We start from the raw sequence: 14538 nt of genomic DNA, 5'->3' as shown, positions 1-14538 counted from the left end.
CCATTAACGTGGACATGGTTTTGTGGTGACATTCTTGTGGTTTAAGTGGGTGTGGTTCAAAAACAGGGAGTGGTCAACACTGGCTTCCATTATTGGCCATCCACCATGTAGGCTAGGAAAATTCTCTCCCTCGATACCACAGAAGTTGGACAGCACTAACCTAGTATATTCCAGTGTTATTGGGTTACAAATCCTGCAAAAACCAAGGTTATCACTAATAATTTTATAGGTGGCTTTAAAACTATAGATTTAGATTGAAATCTCTCTTCTCTCAGTAAATGGCTTGTTTTCCTATGTTGTCCTTGCTGAGTTTGATCTTGGGGTAATACCTCTTAACTTATTACTTCTTGTCTACAAATGGATAAGAATGGTTTTCATAACAATATTACAGTTTTTATTTTCCTCATGAATATGGTGCCATTTCTCTTTCAATTGAATGAATATAAATGTCTAACTTTTAGGGTTGAATAGGTACATACATTGGGGTATATTTATCACAGAGTGATGTTAGAGATCACCACAGTCTGCTAGAGTGAAATTCCGCCACTTTCCATTCTTTTCTATGGGATTTTTAAAAGAGTATTTATCAATGAGTGAAAGTTCACCCTTTGATAAATATGCCTTTCAAAAATGCCATAGGAATGAATGGAAAGTGGTGGTCTTTCACTCTAGTTGACTGTGGCAATCTCTAGCTTCACTCTTTGATAAATATACCCCAATGTGTTTTCTTCTCAGTTGGCTTCAGTAGCGAACTAAAGAATGGTTAATATAGTTTCATTGTATAATTGTTCATTAAAACATTGACTACCTGGAAACTAACCGACCCTTCCATGGCATTTTTTCTGGCCCATTATCATTTTAGTACAATATATATATTTATAATTGGGTTATATATTGGTTATGTTTGTCTTTTATTTATAATTTCTGAAATAGACTGGTAATATTGTACGAAAGGTTTACATAATGAGTTCACATAATGCATTATAAGATCAATACAGTGCATGGAAATGGATGTGGTATTCGTGTTCTATGCTTGAAAGCCATATTATGAAACTCTACCCATTGGTACTGTAAAACTATATGTAGAAGAGGTTGAATAAGCAGTTAGGATGAAGGGATTCTAAGATCTAACTAGCCTTTGCAGTGCATTCAGAGTAGTAATAGAGTGATCTAACATTAATGTTCCATGCCTGAAAAGGAAATTAACATCATATTATAAAATGCCCAAACCTCACTGCGAGTGCTGTAAAACTATATTTAGAAGACGATGAAAAGGCAGTTCGGATGAAGCGATTTTGGAATGGTGCACAAGATAAAGCAATATCAGGAAAACAAGAAATCTTAATTTGCATATATATAGCTTGCTTGCTGAGTAGTGAGATGGGTTGTGTAGAAAGCTTAAATGGTAAGGGATTTCCTGAAGCCCATTGATGGATAAAAATAAAGGTAAATATTAGGAGCAAATTATATAACATTGGTGCACAGCTGAAGTCCTGACATAGTAAAGGTAATGACTGGATATTTCACAGCATTCAGTAATTCCTTTCCACCTGGTGCTCACTGGAGGGAAATCACCACTTCCCAAAATCCTCAAAAAAGGGTGCTCATCCACATTTAAAGGAACAGTTAAGTGTAAAAACTGGGTAAATATATAGGCTGTGCAAAATACTGTAAAAACTGTGCCAAAAATGTAACCTATAAAGGTTTTAGTGACTGGATGTCTAGCTTAATAGTCAGAATACTACTTCCTTATTTGCAGCTCTCTAACCCTAAATTAGTCAGCAACTTTAAGTGGGGCCACAAGGAACAGATCTGTTCAGTGAGTTTGCAATTGATCCTCAGCATTCAGCAAACAGTTATGACCATATGGCCCCCCTCAAGTCACTGATTGGTTACTGCCTGGCATTCAATCAGTGGAAAGCAAGAAAGCTGTGGAAATTATTCCACAGAATATGGGTGAGGTTCTTTATAAACTAGTGATTTAAAATGTCCTTGGCGTTTCCCAAAGCAAGGCCTACCATTCAAGACAACTGAAATTAGACCGGAAAATTGTTTCATATTCCGTACTCAACATATGAAGAACCATTGACAAATTATATTTGATTGGAAAAATACAAACTTTGGTGACATGTCTATACACAGGATTGGATAATTACTATGTACAAGATATATATTATCTAAAGAAGCAAATTAGGTTACATGTCTTAAAACGGTACAATAAATCCTACGGCTGCTTAGTACAAGGAAATACCTATGCTGGCAAACATGATATTTCTACTGCTTCCATCGCTCCTGGATGCCCCGAGGCCTCTGGGTCCTATCGCCCGATACTGACTTGCACCATTCCCCCTCCCTGCGCAAGTGCGCGTTATAGCGCTGGGGAACGCCATACACTTTAGGATGCAGCTGGGCGGCATGCCACCCCTAAAATGTTGTTGCCTTTGTGGCCTCACCACAAATCTGGGCCTGACTGAAACATTGTTCTCCATTTTAGTGTCTGTTACAAATTGATAAAGCTGCTGTCAACACTTGATACCAGCTATGTGGGAGATTAAGGACATTTGCCATGTTTTAAAATGGATCTGATGAAAATCCAATCCTTGCATTTTTGCATTTGTGCAAAAATAAATACATAGCATGAGAGTTTAACACTAAAAAATATTTTTTTAGAATCCCACCATCAAGCATTTTCACCTTTTAGTTTTCTTTTTAAATAAAAAATAAGAAACAAATGAATTATAATCCTACTTAAAAATGTAAAGTTTGCTAATTTTGCAATTCATTAATTTTTTAAGAATTTTTTTGTATGAGGAGTTTATAGGTCTTCTGACAGCCAATGACTGGATGATTTGTACATGAAATTTTTCAATGATGAAAATATTTACATTTACCGTACTTTTGGTGACATTCTTTCCCTTATTTTGATCATAGGCAAAGATGACGAGTTTCCAAAGAAACCGCTGGGCCAGATTCCACCAGAGCCTCAACCTACAGTTCTAAATCATATTATGAATGGACAAAGGACAACCCACAGGCTTCCCTCTGAAGTTAAATCAGATAAGGTACCTTCACCTAGTAATCTGTTAAAAAACTCGCCAAACAATGAAAGACAAAGGAAGAACTCCATGGAGAAACCTAATTTAAAAGTGGCAAAGAAAGGACATGCTGATTCCAGTGCAGAACAACATAAAGTGGAAAATGAATATAGGAAATATTCAGATTATTCTTTAAACCAGAAGGATACTAAATTAAATAACCATGCTGCAGCTAACAAGAATTCAAATGCAACACCAAATACATCAAAAGGTATTACACCTTTGTGGAAGATGCCTTCAGAATCCAAAAATAAGGATCTTTTAAAAATGGCTGAGGGTAAGGGTAAACCACCAGATTACAATGCAGCAGATCATTCAGAATATCAAGCTGTGATTGTCAAACAAAAAAGTAGGTTTGTAGACATGGTTGGTAAAAGAGGGTCGAATGCATCTCAGTACGATAATGTCCCTGGAGGGGACGATAGTGACAATGCTGATGAAAATAGACATAGTTCTGACTCCTTTACCCCGAGAAATACTGTTTATTCAACAAGTACTGCATCTCGGAATCCCTCAAAAGGTTCCAGCCCATCAAGAATATCTGAAAATTCAGGAAATGTCTTCATACCACACTCTCCATCACGTTCGGTAGAGGGTCCAGATGATGTATTTACCATAAAACAGCCACCACCTTCATACAGCAACTCACTACTTTACACTGAAAATTCAGTGAATAAACCTAATCGTGAACAATATTCACCCATAAACTTGACAAGCCCTTCAAGAAGATCTTATGGACAAAGCTTTGATATACCTCCTGATCAAATGCCTGTAAATCTCTCTGGACGGCAATACAATGTCACATCTCCTTCTCACAGAATAGAAGTCTTACCAACTGATGAAAGCGCAACTCTGCATTTAAGTAGTTATAACCAAAAATTAAACACCAGATATATTTTACCACCAGTGGATTATCATACGGACCATACATTCTTTCCTGATACTGCATTTGGAACAATTGGGCAGCCTTTAAATAGAGAGGTCTCTCATAATTTTTTATCCAGTTTACAAAAGTCCCCAAATTTTCCACCGTCAACAGGTCAGCACTATAATTTCTCTTCTGTTTCTGCTAATAGTCCAGTGAGACTAAGGACTTCTAATAGAGTACCACCTCCGCAATATGTACATTCCAATTCTGGAGCTACGCCTCAGCTATTCAGAAATCCACGTGATGGTATTATAATGCATGGATCTGTGATGCTGTGAAAAACGGCACATTATATGCTTTAGTGAATCCAAAAAATTAGCCTATAACACATAGTTGGCCTTACCTTACCGAGGCAGTTTAAGATGTTGTACATGTGGTAGCTGTTTGAAAGATTTCATTATCATTAATGAAAAGTAGACTTCAAACATACACCAGGTCCCTTATAGAAGTGCTTTAATAAACAGGGCGAAAGTGCAACTTATGAAGTTTTATTTATTATGTAAACCAATCAGTCGGTTTTAAATGGACCATTATTCAATATTTTCCCTCCCAGTTAAACATTTACTATTGTTGTTTTTCATGCTTCTTTCAAGACAGACTCACCCCCCCCAAAAAAACATTCTTTATTGGTATTTTTTCAGTCTTTACCAAAAATGGAAACCATAGGTTTCCTGATCCACAATTGACCTCCTTCCTCTAACAGTTTTGCACAGCTAGAAGTTGCAATTTATTACATTGAGATAAATGTTTTAGCAGTATTTAATGATACCATTAGAAGGCAAGCATTATTCGCAGTGGATCTGTCCAATATTTACAGGACTTGCGTTTATTGACAAGTATTGACAAGTAAATTTGTCCCATGTTTCCATCTTTAACATTGTAAAATATTGCTATTTCCATACTTTGAAATGGAGACAGTACAACTCTTTCTTTCCCTTTGTATTGCTGGCAAAACTTATATAATAGAACATATATAATGTGACAAATTGTGATACATCAAAGTAGCCTAGAACTGGGTGCAAGTATGTGATTGATCCCACGCGATGTTGTTACTTAGGCTTGCACACTGTGTTTTGACTTCAGCACTGCTTTTAGCAAACGTTCCGGTTTCAGTCAAAAAAGCCTGTTGATTGATTACAGTCTAATGCACTAGAGTCTAGAGATGGCTACATTTGTAAAATGCATTTTTGTACATAGTTGGCATGTTTTTCATCCTGTGATTTTGAAAGCACTGTGCCAGCTGTGAGATGTAGGTGTTGAGTGAATCCCATGCAAAAATCAAAGGTTTTGCAATATTGTACATCACACAGAATAATCAAAGCTGAAGGGATGACTTACAGCAGATAAAACTTATCACCAATGGTTTGTCTGAATTTAGATTATCTGTGTTAACAATATACCCTGCCCCTAAAATTCCAGAACAGGGTGGGTAAATATGTCCCTATGCTAGTAGTGGCAATAGTATTTGCATCTGCTGATTGTTTAGCAAGAACAGCCCATGCAAACTTCAGACACTGGTATGTTTAAACACTGGAAGTTGGCATAGCCTTTCAACCAGTTACGGCAGCCCTCCCTTAAATAGCTCAGATCAGCGAAATATGAATCCAGACTGAGGGCTCTGTAGCGCTGTTGTTGCCAGATGTTCTTAGAATACTTTCCCCTCTACAAGCAGCCGTTTCATTAGTAGCTTGGGTGCATGAACCGAATACTAGAACTTAAGAAAGGTTATATGCTATGCCTCCTATAGAGGCTTTTCTGGCAGTAACGGAGTTAAAAAGAACTCCTGTAATGTGTCTTGTACCAAAATCAATCCACAGATTTTGTTTTTTGGAACCCAACTGGCTGTATGGATATTCTCCCCCCCCTGCAATGCAGACTTGTTTTATTCTGATTTTCTTTTGGTCTTCATGCAACTCCCCCGTTCAGTAATCATGCATTCTCCAGTAGCAGCATGTACCACTCACAGTGTGCCTTGGTTTCTAATGGCTTAATGTCTGCTGTTTAATCATTACGCCATGACACCGTTTATGAACCAATACATTGTGCTGCAGTGACACTAATGGTAAAGAGAAGGCAAATCCATTTCAATTGTCAGCTTTATTCCCAAGTACCAGTTTGAGTGGGTTTTTAACAAGTTGTGATTGACACTTATTTTTCTTAAACAGCTCTAAAGTAGGAGTATAATTTTAGTAATTTCGGCTTACACACACGCACATGCAGGCAGCAGCATAACATGCCAAAGTAGGACGACACAAGCGCAGTTCTTCAAGGAAGAACAAAGTACTGTACTGTACTTACGTGCAAGAGTCCATTTTTCCTTGCAAGTTGCCATTTTGTTTGCGCTGCAGTAAAATTATGTTTGCAGATACATGCAAAGTAGCTCAATTTTACTGTCTCAATGTGTTGGATATGATTTGCTCAACGTCTTTGCATTTGTAATACTGAGATCTGCTCAATATCTATATCTTAACACTACACTGTAACAAATAATGGGATTCATATTGTTCTACTTGTTGGTTCTCTGTGTTGCTGCTTATTTCAGCCAGTTTAGAGATACACCGTGTACACAAAGTGAAATATGACTGTGTTAATTACCGTGTTACGATCACGAGTCTGTGATTCTTAATCAAGCTGTATAATAAACAATATCATAAGCAGCAAATGCTGCTCAAAAAATGTTTATTATTGCTAAAAATTGTAGATTTAATGTATAAAATATATACATATTATTTTCATATGTCATCAGCTACAGTTTTATAACTTTTTTTTTTAATGTGACAATTTTTTAACATGTATAATTAACATTATTAAATGTGTGGCTATGCCTCTTATTTTCCGGGAACATTTTTTAAAAAATCGTGTTGAAAAGATATGAAAATGTACTTTTTTTTTTTCAATGGCTATATTAAAGGACAGATTCTGCCCCTAATTACTTTTATTATTCTCATAGCTTAGTGCTGCTTTGTGTGGCCATCTGCCCTGTGAGACTTGAGAGAAACTGATCATCCCAACAGAAACATGCAGCACACCTGTACTGGGAAAACTCAAGAGCTTAATTCCTCCTCCGACTTAAGATTTATGGGGTTATGTAATAAAAAGCATAACGTTTTCCCAGAAGCAGTAACAACCAATCAGCAGGCAGCATTTATTGGTCACCTATTTAAATACAAACATATTATATATTGCTCATTGGTTGTTCCTAGGCAAACTAGTGCCTTCCATTACATATTGGGGTTTGAATTGTGTTATGTGCTTTCTTTGTGCATTATGTATTATTATCATTCAGTCCAGTTGTACTTGTACCCCAATGGATTGGGCTATGGCCTCGAAGAAACTGAAAAAAAGAGATGGTACAGATGGTAAATTGGTCAGCAGATAAAGCTCGGTCCACAATCCTGTAACCCCAAGCCAGCTCTAGGCCTAATTTAGATAACTGAGTGTTAGAAAGGGATTGGGAACTGGGGGAACCAGGCTGAGACTTATTTAAGCAGAGGTCCAGTCATAGGTTTGATTCCCCTTCTATTATAACCCCATAGATTTGCATTTTATAAAATGAAAACATTTTCATTCTCAAAGCAGTCAAATCAAATCTAAAAAAATAAAATTTGGGAAAACCCAAAAAGGCTTTGATAAATATTGCTGTTTAGTTAAAATGAATTAACCCATACAATTTGTGTAGCCAAAAAATTTAAACCATTTTTGTCCCTATTTTCTTATTATGAACCAGTTCTGCCAGAAAGCAATTTGTGAGCAGATTTACATGTGAATCACACCGGAATAACACTGAGCACATTTAACAGTTTGGAAAACCAACAACAATATGGTGGAAGGTAATTGAAATAGAAACAGTAATACAACAGCACATACCATTGAAAACACACATTAACAATAGTCACAGTGCCACCGTTTCAGTAAAGCACATAGACATGAATGCTCTTGCATATATTCCAACAGGAAAAACCAAAAACTGGAAACATTTTACATTATCTTGTTTTATTCTACACAGATGTCTTAAAATGACTGGCTAAAATAATGACACCATTTATTGAAATTGTGAGAAATATTTGGATATTTAAGCGGGTGATTCTGCTTTTATTTTGTATGTAATCGTATGTGTCATGAGCTGCAGGGGCCTGAAATATAAGAAGCGCACATTCAACCCATTTGAATTGAGATAAGTTCTTTCTCATTATGCTATAATGTGTCTGTGTGCACCACACCGAACATGAAAAGAAGAAAGGACAATCTCAAAGCAGGTCCATCGCCTGAGACCTTACTTGTCCTTTTTATCAAGAATACGGAGACCCATAGCACAGTAGCTGATCTCCCTGAAAGTGGATACAAGAAAAAAAAAAGCAACTAACGAAAGATTGCAGAGGTTCAATCAACTGCCAGCCCGGAGTTCACCACATCACACTTGAACTAGCCAAAAATCTTTGCATGATGTGTATATGCAAATATGAAAAAGAATCTTTAACAGGTCTCTTGTGATATAAATGATCTGTGTTCATTTTCAGGGTAAAATCTTCCTTTAAGAATATGCATGGTGGTATGAAATCAGGAGCAAAGCATATTGTCAGCAGAGAGATGTAAAAATTCCGTCTATTGCATTTGGAAGCCCTTGATTTATTTTCCATAGAGGTTTTTATAGATCTGAAAGGATATGTTAAGTTTTGAATGGAATAACAGTTTAAATCTTAGTAGTGAAATGGGAATTACAGGAACCTGGTTTTGTCAAATATAAATTTGTATACTCTGAGGCAGCTGTTCAGTTTATGTACACAAAGAATAATGTGATGGGTCAAACCCTTTATATAAAATATGGTAGAGTAGTAACCATAAATTCTGAAGGTACAGGTTGCTGATAATCTTATGTTATGGAAACCACAAAAAAATGACATTTTAAACAATGGTTTTTCTTATAGTTTCCTTTGTGCTGCAATATTTTGTTCTTTATATCCTCAGTATCCTTTAACAAGCTGTTACTGAGAATAGAGTAGGTGTGAATCTGTAGTAACCCACATACAGTTAAAAACAAAGTCTGGATTTACAGAGCTGGTGAACTTTGGAACAATGCAAAACACCCATATAGAGAGCAGCACCCATATCATTTTATACCTAGGATTCACGGAAGACTGAAACAAAGGCTTTCTCCTTCCCAATTTGAGTAAAATTAATCACCATATCTAAGCTTTTGACCTTGTTAGTGTGTCAGAGGATTTTTTTTTTTACTGTAACCAAGGAAAATATGCAAACTGTCAAATATACAGTATATTGTTTGTGAACCTAAGAAGCAAAAGCTAGTGATATGCTCAAATGTACTTTTAAGCTGTATAAAATATCCATTGACAGATTTTTTTCTTTTGAACTGGACAAAAAAAAAAAAGGAAAAGACGGCCGTAAAGCATGTTGCTAAACAATAATAATGTCTCAAGTCTGTGTTTAAAAGGGGAAATTCAGTTTATTATTTTTATATCTTATAAGATTTCTGCTAAATGAATCTTATTACTTTTTCATCTGGAGTCCAGCAGGAAGGTATGAGGATGACGCTTTGTGTGTAAATGTCAATAGGAAAAAAAAGAAGGCCTTTCTTTTCCAGGTGGATCCTCAAGTGAACTGCAATTAAAGCTATATCGTAAGCTATTTTGAGATAGTGAACAACTAAATACTCTAGTTGCTTGGTCAGAATAATGGGGGCAGATTTTCTTCAAGTTTTATTAAATGCCTGAACCTGAAATTTCAATTAGCAATAGCCTTCTAGAAGCTGGTGGTGTTCGTAATACAGACTGTCCCATGCCTAACCATTTTGCACATGAACCAAAGTTATTGGTTCCAGGGGAGGGGGAACTAGACCATCTCTTGACTTGTTTTATACAAGTCTTTCTATGTTCTTATATGAAAACTATACCCTGAACAATGTAGTTCTCTATAAAATGGATTGCATGTAACAGTCCACATGTAAAACCCTGCTTCATGTTTATAAATCATTTTCATAATAAAATCATTTTATTGCAGTATGTGCCATTGGATAATCCTAAATAGAGAATTACCACTTTAGTACTACGGGCTGTTCCCCCTGGGATTGTGCGATTCAAAGTGCGAGACACTGATCATAGAGTCTGGATGATCTAATGTATAAGTCCTGCTAGAGGTAAGCTGGAAATTAAAGCAATGAATAGTTTGCATACTGTAATTCATCATTTTGCTTTTGAAGAAGAGACATTAAGTGCTGTGAATTATTCTTTACTGTAGCTCACTAGTTATAGAGTATGACTGCTCCTCCCGTGTGGTGCAGCTTTAACCAGTCTAAGTAAACCTACGGTAACTTGGAGAGTGTCCAGCTAGAATAAATGTTCATCTTAATTGAATAAGCTGTACTCGTAGGTTTATAATGCTATTTTAAAATACAGGTTTACTAACTTACCTGTGCTTTATATAAAGGCGAAATTATCAATTTCTCTCTTTAGTCTATGTAGGGCAATGTCTAGATGATTCTTGCTGGCACCAGTTGATTTAGTTTAATATATTAGTTTTAGTTTTTCTCTTTTTTTTAGAACATAGGTTGTACTTAAAATATTGTTTTTTTTTTTTTTACAAACTATAAAATAATTTTACAAAGGGGAAAATGTTAGCGTTGGCTTAAGCCTCTTAAAGGGGCAGTATCCCCTCTTGTTCAACATGAGTTCAATGAGCAGGGATTGTACTAAACCTTTTGCCTATTGTTTTACCACCAAAAAAACAAACCCTTCCCCTTTGTTGTGATTGTTTTGTTAGCAGGAGTTATCTGAGATTGGAGGTTTCTGAATCCTAGAGGCCAAAATGAACTCTGTTCATTCATGTGCCACCTAGTGGCAGTTATGAAAATAGCACAGATCTTAATAGGAGGACATGCTGTGCCCTACCAAAGGGAGATGTGATCTAAATACCTGGGGCAGCAGATGCCTGAAACTAACTGCATAATGTACATGATAATGCTTAATGAACTGAGATAATGTCCACACAACATTATTAAAACTCAACAAAAAATTAGTTAATTTTCTTTCCACAAGGACATAGAAATTTAGATTTACTCGGGGTGCCAATATATTAGTTCCTCAGTGAATTGAATACATTTTTTCAAAGCTGGTGCTCCATTTAGGAAAGAATTGCACCAAAGGGTATTCTAAAAAAAATATATACAAAAATAGATATACTGTATATAAAATTGTTTATATGGATTTTATATTTTAAATATAAAAAGATTAGCAGTGTTCATACATAGTAACATAGTAAGTAAGGTTGAAAAAAGACACATGTCCATCGAGTTCAACCTTTTTTTTTTTTTTTTGTTTATTAACTACCTATCTGCCAGTTGATCCAGAGGAAGGCAAAAAACCCATCTGAAGCCTCTCCAATTTGCCTTAGAGGGGGAAAAATTCCTTCCTGACTCCAAAATGGCAATCGGACTAGTCCCTGGATCAACTTGGACTATGAGCTATTTCCCATAACCCTGTATTCCCTTACTTGCTAAAAAGCCATCCAACCCCTTCTTAAAGCTATCTAATGTATCAGCCTGTACAACTGATTCAGGGAGAGAATTCCACATCTTCACAGCTCTCACTGTAAAAAACCCCTTCCGAATATTTATAAAATCATAAAATCCTTCTTTCTTTGTCCTATATTGCTGGTTGGCTATCTGTGTTATAAAGTCTTCAATGCAACCACTATAGCCATTTTGGGAGATAGAATGGGAAATAAATGATGGGTGGGTCCTCCTCCCTCTTTCTGCTAACCCTTTTGTTTCGAAGTTGGGGCGAAGAAACCAGGAAGGGATTTCCTTAGGAGATTCATGCACAATAAGATTTTGGAAGTTCCAAGTTTCAATTCCATGTATCACACACAGCTTCATTTCCATTTAATGAATTTAAATGGAAATCCCTGCATCTTGCCTATTACTGGCACCTGGCCAATTACACCCATAGCCAGTCTTGCAGAAATTTCAGTGCATGCACTTGTATGTAAGTTCTCAGAGCAGGCTCATAGGTATGACCCTCAAGTTACAAAGAAGCATGTGCTGACCACCAAATTTACACCCACAATGAGTGCTGTGTGTTCATAAAAGACCCTTACATGCTTTATCTGTATACTGTATGTAACCCTAGCTTGACACCTTATGTAGTATATGATGCACATTGAATCCCCTTTGCTATGTGGGATTTAGTGGGATTTTTTTTACACAGTGCATCCACCTAGTGATCAAATTCCACTAGGAAAAAATAAAACATGTTGCAGCAAACAAATTAACATTTATATAATGTTAAAAGAGAAGTAAATTTTGTTGCATTCATCCAATATAAACCCTACACTGGGGCACCCGTGTGGTAAGTCCCAACCCTGACACAGTCTTTATCCAGGATACAGTCCTACATCCCACTCTTGGTAGACAAACACAAGTTCTGCACTTGAAATAAAGTATTTATTGCACAGCAAGAAGTGGTGAAGTGCTGGCCTTTCCTGCGAATATTTTGCTAAGTGTTGACGGGGCCGTAAGTCTAAAAAATAGCACCACCGTATCCAACAACACCTGAAGAGTGTAAGTAGTGCTCCTCCTATCCCTTATTAGACAAACAGTCACAGTCCCTTTCCCCAGAGCTCTACCTGGCCCAAAGTACCTCTCCCTCTGGACAAGGCAGAAGCTCCCACATAGCAGCCTCTTGATCAACATCTGTCCTCACACAGGGGACAACATGCTGCAGCCTTCCAATATCCCCCCTCAGGCAGAATACTCACTGAGGACTCACACCGAAGTTACAGTCATCCACAGGAAAAGCAATATTTAATTTTCACACTGGGCTCCCAAGCTTTCTAGCTGAGCACACAAAGCCCCTTTCCTTGTCTTCAGGCCGAACTCATAACCCTCATCTGAAGTGTGTGCACACCTCTTTCAGATGAATCCATCCACAAGCAGATCTTTACATTCCTCTGCTGCCTCAGGCTCTAGACCATCTCCTCCTGGTTGAGCTCCACATGATTCTTATGGCCCTGTACCCCAAGCCCTCCAAGGGCCCTCCATCCCTTATGTCTAGATTCCATTTTGCTCCCACAGCATCCACTCCTTCCTGAGGAGGAAGGCAAAGTGAAAAAGCACATGGCATCTCTCCTTTATAAAGAGTTACATAACAGTGATACCTCCTGGCCAAATATGGAACTGTTAGGGCACACTTCACTGTGGATAAAGGACTCACTACCCCCTCATTCAATTTAGGCCCAACTCTTAGCTGGCCACACCAGGGGATTTCCAACCTGTAGGGGGTTTCTGACCATATGTGAAGTTGGAAGTTAACCACATGGACCAATATATATATAATATAACATTTAGATCCCCCCACAGGGATCTTCGTCAGGAGTATACTTTATATTGCATCTCCCATACCTTAGACGCCCTGTACGCAAGCTTCTGAATATCTTCTCCCATTCTTTGGAGATAAGGGAGATGTTCAGTTCATCTCCCTTACCTACAAAGAGTCGTTGAAGATATAAACTATAAATCCTCCCTTTTTACAATTTGTACCCGTCTTTTTCACTACAGGTATAGAATCCCTTATCCAGAAACCCGATATCCAGAAAGCTCCGAATTACGGAATGGCTGTCTCCCATAGACTCCATTATATCCAAATAATCCAAATTTTTTAAAATGATTTCCTTTTTCTCTGTAATAATAAAACAGTAGCTTGTACTTGATCCCAACTAAGATATAATTAATCCTTATTGGAACCAAAACCAGCCTATTGGGTTTATTTAATGTTTAAATGAATTTCTAGTAGACTTAAGGCCTGAAGACCCAAATTACGGAAAGATCCGTTATCCGGAAAACCCCAGGTCCCGAGCATTCTGGATAACAGGTCCCATACCTGTATTATGAAAAGACACAAAAGTGATTTGTCAGTGTTCTGGTGGAGGTCTGTTATTAGCTGCTGGGGATTTTGTTTAGCATTTCATCTGTTCTGCTTTTGTTTACTATTTGACCCAAAAAGTATTGGGTATCGGGCTTACTGTTCCCAAGAATAAAAGCTCAAATTATTGGTGGTTTAACCATGTCTGCATACAATCTGCATAATCAATCTGGGGCTTTTTGTTGTAATCAAATGCAAATCATCGGGCTTAGTGTTATATGTGAATGAATGATTATGAGTAATACATACATTTCAATTGCACTTTGATTAAATGGTTTGTTATTTATATTTCTACTGTGGGAAATGGCTCGTTGCACAGCCTTTTGGAGGAGAAGGAATTTCTGTTATATCAGATGTGTTTCTTTTTGTTAGGTTATACAGTTGTGGCATAGCAGTTTTGTGGTGTGCTAATCTGTTCCAAATATACAAATTTAAAAAAAAATGGCACAAAATGTTTATTGATGATATTCCCTCTTTGATAATGAAGGCCTGTCATAGGACTTTTTGCAGCTCTGTGGCTTAACAGCAGTGAATGACATTTGTGTTCTTGGCAGTGTCCCATTATACAAGTCCTTGCTGCCAC

General features: G+C 37.1%; 1 protein-coding gene across 3 annotated transcripts in view; it reads left to right on the top strand.

The window, feature by feature from the left end:
* Positions 1–9545, top strand: part of usp6nl.S (USP6 N-terminal like S homeolog) — an 85990-nt gene extending 76445 nt beyond the window's left edge. For all 3 annotated transcript variants that reach the window (XM_018255722.2, XM_018255721.2, XM_041588458.1), the window contains one exon: positions 2932–9545. In XM_018255722.2, coding sequence (XP_018111211.1) covers positions 2932–4301 — 1370 coding nt within the window. In that variant the 3' untranslated portion in view covers positions 4302–9545. The remainder of the gene's footprint in view (positions 1–2931) is intronic.
* Positions 9546–14538: the final 4993 nt, after the last annotated feature.

Source organism: Xenopus laevis, chromosome 3S (assembly GCF_017654675.1).
Source record: "Xenopus laevis strain J_2021 chromosome 3S, Xenopus_laevis_v10.1, whole genome shotgun sequence".
NCBI classification, from domain to species: domain Eukaryota; kingdom Metazoa; phylum Chordata; class Amphibia; order Anura; family Pipidae; genus Xenopus; species Xenopus laevis.
Note: the sequence above shows the minus strand (reverse complement) of the source record. Positions and strands in the feature narration are given on the sequence as shown.